This window comes from Chiloscyllium plagiosum, chromosome 14 (genome assembly GCF_004010195.1).
Source record: "Chiloscyllium plagiosum isolate BGI_BamShark_2017 chromosome 14, ASM401019v2, whole genome shotgun sequence".
NCBI classification, from domain to species: Eukaryota; Metazoa; Chordata; class Chondrichthyes; order Orectolobiformes; family Hemiscylliidae; genus Chiloscyllium; species Chiloscyllium plagiosum.
The window spans coordinates 26,673,063-26,680,998 of NC_057723.1; the positions used below are offsets into that span (position 1 = coordinate 26,673,063).

Sequence of the window (7,936 nt, forward strand, 5' to 3'; positions counted from 1 at the left end):
ACCCTGCGGGGCACCGCTCGTCACCGGCTGCCATTCTGAAAAAGCACCTTTTATCCCAACTCTCTGCCTTCTGTTAGACAGCCAATCCTCAATCCATCCCAGCAGCTCACCTCTAACACCATGGGCCCTCACCTTGCTCAGCAGCCTCTCTTGTGGCACCTTATCAAAGGCCTTTTGGAAGTCTAGATAGACCACATCCACTGGGTTTCCCTGGTCTAACCTACTTGTTACCTCTTCAAAAAATTCCAACAGGTTTGTCAGGCATGACCTCCCCTTACTAAATCCATGTTGACTTGTTCTAATCTGACCCTGCTCTTCCAAGAATTTAGAAACCTCATTCTTAATGATGGATTCTAGAATTTTACCAACAACCGAGGTTAGGCTAATTGGCCTATAATTTTCTATCTTTTGCCTTGATCCTTTCTTGAACAAGGGGGTTACAACAGCGATCTTCCAATCATCTGGGACTTTCCCTGACTCCAGTGACTTTTGAAAGATCTTAACCAACGCCTCCGCTATTTCCTCAAATAATCAGACCATTCAAGGTTTTTATTAAATTGTATTATTTGTGTGTAGAATTATTTCCCATTAATGATTTTGCTATCCAATTGATCATTTGTCAGTTCATATCGCGAATGAAAATGGCATTGATGCCCATGTGCAAACAAAGCTGTTGTCCTCAAACAGTATTAATTGAAATTTCTTTGTAAGGTGAGGACCAATTTCTGCATAATCTGTGAACTTACTGATGAATCCTTCTACAGTGAAGTCTAAATTGTTTATATATACCACAAACAGCAAGGACCCCATACACTGATCCCTATGGAATCTCCCTGGACACAGTCTTGCAGTCCCTTGCCCATCATCCTCTGCACCTGCTACACAGATAATTTTGGGTTCAATTAGCCACATTTCCTTGGATCCCATTGGTACTTAATTTCACTTTCAATCTCCCTCATCAAAAGCCTGGCCCAAAATCCATTCCTCAGTAAGAATATTAGTGAAAGTTCTGTAGAATGTTCAGGAAGTAGCCCACCGTGCTAGCTGCCTCCATTGAATTGATATAAGCATTCACAGTGCCATTACAACATAAGTTTGCCCTCTTGCTCTCTTTCAAATGGACATGTAATGAAAGAAAGACATACAGATAAAGAGGAAGCTGTAAATAATGTGAGAGACATATACAAGGCAGCGACCACGGCAATCCCCATTTTAATCATGAACCTACGCTGCCAATATTTTTTCCCCGAGTTACCATAAGATAATTGGCTGAAAGATAATTGGCAAGTGTTAGCTCTCTGATACAGTTGTAAAATTAGTGTTCAGATTAAATTACTTGTAATATACAAAAGCACAAACAAACTGGATAAGCAGTTGCTACTGTAAGCCAACTGGGTTGAGTTGACTTTGGGCAATTGAGAGCAACAGAGTTCCGGGACTAATATGCCATTAGTTAAAATGAAGTTTGCATGTTATAGTGGTCTTTCACTATAAAACAAAGCATTCTACAATTTAGTATGCATAATGCCATGAAGATCTGTGAATTCACATATGATATACAAAGGGATAGCATTTATCTCCTTGGGGAGTGTGGGGAGATATTGGTGATGGCTAGCAGAGTGCCTTTTCAAGGCTTGGTCCAATTTCAGTTGTGATGATATGGCTTTACGAGGTGTATTTTGTCCTTTTTTTGTGAAGAAAGTTTGAGACAGGTGACAATTAGTCTGCTCAAAGCCAATAGAGTAAACAGCTTATGAGGTCTTGGGACCTTTTTTCAAAAGTTGGAACAGTAGAAGCAGCCTGAATGAGTGGGTTCAAGCTTCAGTTTTAGCTCTCGGCAGTTGCTGAGGTCTTGACCTGAATGTGGAAGCTCTTAGTTCTCTCTCTGTTACAGCTCAAAGTTCTCATCCTGCTTCTATATTTGCATGTGAGATTATCTGTTGTACTGAATTTGTTTTTGCCAAGGGTGTGTTTATGGGATGTTACTATATGGGAACAGTTAATTATTAGTTGTTTGTTTTTATGTATATAATATATATAGTTAGTTAAGCATTTCAATAGAGTTACAGTTAAGCCAATTCTCTCTTTTCTGTATTTTCACTGTAGTGTAAAAATAAAGTGTGTTTTGCGTAAAGTCAATAGTTTCACCAGTTGAATTGTATTTGGAAAGCAACACACTAAACTTTTAAAATAAGAAAAAGTTAGTGTCTAGGCTACTTACTAATATGTTTTGAGGGGGGTTTGTCTGGTCCATAATAGAGCAGTGGGCACATGAGCTGTATCTGCCTCATAACATTGCGGAATCATAGATGATCAAGTGTGGAAGTAGGTTATTTAGTCCGTCATAACAATACCACTACTTTTCTCGAATTAAACTATATTTTAATCTAATTACATTCTACTACTTGGTTCTTCTGATTTCCTTCAAGATATGTCTTTAACAAGAACCATCAGATACCCTTTCAAAATAATTCATGAACTGTACCTCAACAATGAGCTCATGGCTTAAAATTCCACATTGTAAACATGCATGCAAACATCACCCTCAATTCTCTTCTCTTTCTAGCTGGTTACCTTGGCTTCCTATCATCTTTCCAACCAACCGAAATAACCTTGCTTTTTTTTTTATTCTTTCAAGGGATGTGGGTATCATTGGCCAGGCCAGCATTTTTTTCCATGCCCTAACTGCCCTTAAGAAAATGCTGGTGAGCTACCTCATTGAACTACTGCATTCTGTGGAGTGTATGTATGACTACAGTATTAATAGGAAGGGAATTCCAGGATTTTGACAGAACAGAAATGAAAGAACAGTGTGTCACAGTTTCAAGTCAGAGCACTGATTGGCTTGGTAGGCAACTTGTGATGCTGGTTATCCAGACATCTGACACCATTGTTCTTCAAGATGGTAGAGTTCATGTGTTTGAAATGTGCTGTCAGACATGACTTGGTAACACCAGCATCTTGCATATTGTACACACTGTCTACAGTTTATTGGTGGCAGAGGTAGTGAATGTTTAAGTTGATGAACAGGGGTCCAGATTGAGCAATCTGCTTTTTTCCTAGACCCCTATTGACTCCAACTTTTCTTGAACTTATTGAAATCATTTCTATCAATTGCTGCATTGCTGTTAATGACAGTCACTTTTATTCCATGTCTGGAAATCAGTTTTGGGAAAGTTTCATTAGTATGTATTAAACAAACTTGAACACGTAATTACAGCAAACTAATCAAGTTGCACAATGTCTCCATTATTTTAAATATGTTTCAGGTATTCATTATAGACCAGGATAAAATGTGTATGCAAAGATAAAACATTGAAATTTCTCAATGTTTCTGAATGGGGAGGCTTTCTGTTCAAAACAGAAGGCTGAATATTGCTAGTAATGTTGTGGTGTCCTATTGTCAAGATCAAAAGCAGTCACTTTGGATGGTGATGGGACTTAGAGCAGATTATTGCCAGGGATGGCCAAGAGTCTGCTGCCGGGACCACCTCAGCTGACAACCTCATCAGTGCTCAGGCTGCAGCTTTAGAGAGAAGTCTCCTTCATGGCAAGGTGTCCTTGAAGACACAGCAGTTAAGTTGGAGTACATCTGGCTCGGCAGGTAGGCCTCAGTGCTTGGGATATAGTTATGCTTTCTCTATGCGCTGGCAGTGCTCTTGCCAGTTGGGGACTCCTCCATGTGCCATGGATTGCCCATAAAAGGAAGGCACTCACCCGGGACCCTTGTATTAGTGGGTCTTCCTGGTGTAGGAAATGTATCTACTTAGGCATGAAAGTAGCCATTAATTGGCCACTAAAATGGTTAAATTGGCTTCCTGGTAGTCATCTGAGTTGTCAGCTTCCACAATATTGGCAATATGGCATGGTGGTAGAAAGGCAATGGACTTATCTACTGTGCCTTCTAAAGGTATTTGGCAAGCCCATCCCCAAAGAAAAATTCATCCAGAATCAAAGTTAATACTTGTACACAACCTAATCTCCTTCAAAGTCATTGACTGTGCTGAATGAAAAGTGAACATTGTCAGAAAGGTTGTTCCATTCTGTAATAGAATCTCAAAATCTGTACAATTATATGAATTCATAGTCAAAGAAACAATCATGGGTATGAACTTTTGAAAATATTTCTGATTCAGTTTTGGAGAGATGGATTGTGAATATAAGTTCTCCAATTAATTGAAGAAGAGCTTTATTGGTAACAGAGTATAGTTACAAATTAGTATATATTTTTTAATCACTTTCTTATTACGTGTGCACATACGAATTAGGAGCAGGGTTCGGCCACTTGGTGCCTCAAACATGCTTTGCCCTTCTCTAAGATCATGGCTGATCCGATAGTTTCACATTCCTGTCTATCCTTAACAACCTTTCACCCCCAACTTTGCTTATCAAGAATCTGCCTATTGTTGCCTTAAAAATAGCCAAGGACTCTGCTTCAATCACATTGTTACAACATAAGGCCATAAGAAACAGGAACAGAAGGGGCCTTTTGGTATCTTGAGCCTCTCTCACCTTTCAATAGGATCATGGCAGATCCAGCATTTCTTACACTCAACTTCCTGCCCTTTCCCAATAACCCCTCATTCCCTTATTCTTATTGATCGAGAGTCTGTTTCTCTGTCTTAATTATATGCAAGGATCCTGTACCCACAGCTCTCTGTGGCAAGGAAGTCTAAAGACATTCAACTTTCTGAGAGAAGGAATTGTTGAAGAAGAGAGTTTCAAATACTCCGTACCATCTGAGAAGATTTCTCCTTATCTATGTCTTGAATGGGTGACCCCCTAATTTTGAAAGCAAGACCTCTAGTTCTAGATTCTTATACAACAGGAAACATCCTTTCCATATCCACACTGTCAAGACCCCTCAGGATCTTGTATATTTCAATAACAGCACTTCTTGCTTTTCTGAGTTCCTGCAAATACAAGCTTAATATAGCCCCCTAAAATAACCAACCTGTTTTATGTATTGGTCTAGTAAACATTGTTTGAACTCTTCTAATACATTTGCATCCTTCCTTAAATAAGGAGATAGACGTTTTGCAGTACTTTAGATGTGGTCTCAGCAAAGCCCTGTACAAAAGAGGCATAAATTCCCTACTTTTGGATACAATTTCCTTCACAATAGCAACATTCTATCAGCTTTCCTCCTTGTTTGCTGTGCTAATCTTTTGTGATTCATGGATTTGGATGTACAGATCCCTTTATCTCAGCGTTCAGATGGCATGCTTTTTTAAATTCCTGACAAATGGAAAATTTGGTATTTTCCCAAATTACACTCTTTACTAAATCTTTGTCCATTCACTTAATCTGTCTATAACCCTTTGTGGCTTCTTTTAAATTCGTCTTCACAACTTACTTCACTACCTAACTTCGTGTAGTCATCAAATTTAGTTGCCAAAGTTTAAGACCCTTCAATTTTGCAATTAATTTAGAATATCTGTAATCTGAATACATTGGTAAAGGATATGGAACCACATTTATTTGAGTTATACCTTCAATGGGTATATATTGATATTTATTTTTCAACAACCAGGCAAAAAGACACTTGTTATTGTCAATGGCAGGATTACTGGTAAATGTCTTTCCAACACCTTTCTTGCCAGTACCCAGACCTTTCCTTTTACAGTGGTTTAATCTCATTAAGAACAATGAAGAATGTTATAGGAGAGCTATTAGTATTGTGAGGGAGTAAATAAATGAAATAATTGTGTTGCTTCTTTGTTTAGGGGATGGCCCTTGCTTAGGATTCCGAAAACCTAAACACCCCTATCAGTGGCTCTCGTATAAAGAGGTGAGAACAAATTTAAAAGAACCATCAGACATTACATACTTATTTATCATCATAATATTGTTTCATTTCTTGGTTTTCTTTACTTAAGAGATATAGCTGTTGTCTAGTTCCTCCTTAAACAAGTTAGACAACTGCGACCAGAATGTCATGAATGAATTTGCCCAGATGTCCTCAATGCTGAAGTGGTCAAATCACTGTGAACACAAGTCGGTGCCAATGCAAAACAATCTCCACGTTATAGAACATAGAACGTTACAGCGCAATACAGGCCCTTCGGTCCTCAATATTGCACCGACCTGTGAAATAAATCTGATGCCCATCTAACCTGCGCCGTTCCATTTTTATCTGTATGTATGTCCAATGCTCATTTAAATGCCCTTAACGTTGATGAGTCTACTACTGTTGCAGGCAAGCCGTTCCATGCCCCTACTACTCTGAGTAAAGAAACTACCCCGATATCTGTCCTAAGTCCAACACCCCACAATTTAAAGCTATGTCCTCTCGTGTTAGCCTTCACCATCCGAGGAAAAAGGCTGTCACTGTCCAACCTATCTAACCCTCTGATTATCTTTTACATCTCAGTTAAGTCATCTCTCAACCTTCTTCTCTCTAATGAAAAGACCCACAAATCCCTCAGCCTTTCCTCATAAGACCTTCCTTCCATACCAGACAACATCCTAGTAAATCTCCTCTGAACCCTTTCCAAAGCTTCCACATCCTTCCTATAATGTAGTGACCAGAACTACATGCAATACCCCAGGTGCAGCCTTACCAGTGCCTTGTACAGCTGAAGCATGACCTCATGGATCTGAAACTCAACCCCTACCAATAAACGCCAACACACCATCTGCCTTTTTAACAACCTGATCAACCTGGATGGCAACTTTCATGCGTTTATGCACCTGTACACCGAGATCTCTCTGTTCATCTACACTGCCAAGAATTTTATCATTAGCCCAGTACTCTGCATTCCTGTTACTACTTCTGAAGTGAACTTCCTCACGCTTTTCCGCATTAAACTCCATTTGAGTCCAGTTCGGCACCTTATCTATGTCCCCCTGTAACCCACAACATTCTTCGGCACTTTCCACAACTTTGCCTACCTTTAGTGTCATCCACAAATTTACTAACCCATCCTTATACGCCCACATCCAGATCATTTCTAAAAATGACAAACAGCAGTGGCCCCAAAACAAGTCCTCACAGCACACAACTGGTAACTGTGCTCTTGGATGAACATTTCCCATCAACCATCACCCTCTGTCTTATTTCAGTTAGCCAATTTCCTATCAAACCGCTAAATCACCTTCAATCCCGAAACACCATATTTTGTGCAATAGCCTACCATGTCGAACCTTATCAAATGCCTTACTGAAATCCATATACACCACATCAATTGCTTTATCTTCATCCACCTGCTTTGTCACTCTCTCGAAGAACTCTAAGGTTTGTGAGGCACAACATACCCTTCACAAAACCATGTTGACTATCCCAAATCAAATTATTCCTTTCCAGATGATTATCAATCCTACCTCCTTATAACTTTTTCCAAAACCTTACCCACAACCGAAGTGAGGCTCACTGGCCTATAATTGCCAGGGTTGTCCCGACTCCCCTTTTTGAACAGGGGAACAACATTTTCAATCCTTCAGTCTTCTGGCACTGTTCCTGTTGACAATGATGGCATAAAGATCAAAGCCAAAGGCGCTGCAATCTTCTCCCTGGCTTCCCAGAGAATCTGAGGATAAATCCCATCCGGCCCAGGGGTCTTATCTAGTTTCAGATCTTCCAAAATTGTTAAAACCTCCTCTTTCTCAAACTCAATCCCATCTAATCTTATCACCTATATCTTCGTATGCTCACTAACATTGCCCTTTTCCAATGTGAATACTGACAAATCTTCCCCATATCCTCACATTCCACACACAACTTTCCACTACTGTCTTCCAAGCCCTTCCTATTCAGAGACCCATCCAGATACGTTTTACATGTTGCAATTGTGCTAGCCTCCACCACTTCCTCCCTCCTCCATACACATACCACCCTCTGCGCAAAGAAGTTGCCCCTTAAGTCTCTTTTATATCTTTCCCACTCTAAACCTATGCCATCTAGTTCTGGACTCGCCGACCCCAGGGAAAAAAAAAA

At 39.8% G+C, this 7,936-nt stretch overlaps 1 protein-coding gene across 6 annotated transcripts in view; it reads left to right on the plus strand.

Moving 5' to 3' along the window:
- Nucleotides 1–7,936, plus strand: part of LOC122556574 (long-chain-fatty-acid--CoA ligase 6-like) — a 189,921-nt gene that overhangs the window by 79,534 nt on the left and 102,451 nt on the right. For all 6 annotated transcript variants that reach the window (XM_043703393.1, XM_043703392.1, XM_043703394.1 and 3 more), the window contains one exon: nt 5,727–5,791. In XM_043703393.1, the coding sequence (XP_043559328.1) occupies nt 5,727–5,791 (65 nt within the window). The remainder of the gene's footprint in view (nt 1–5,726; nt 5,792–7,936) is intronic.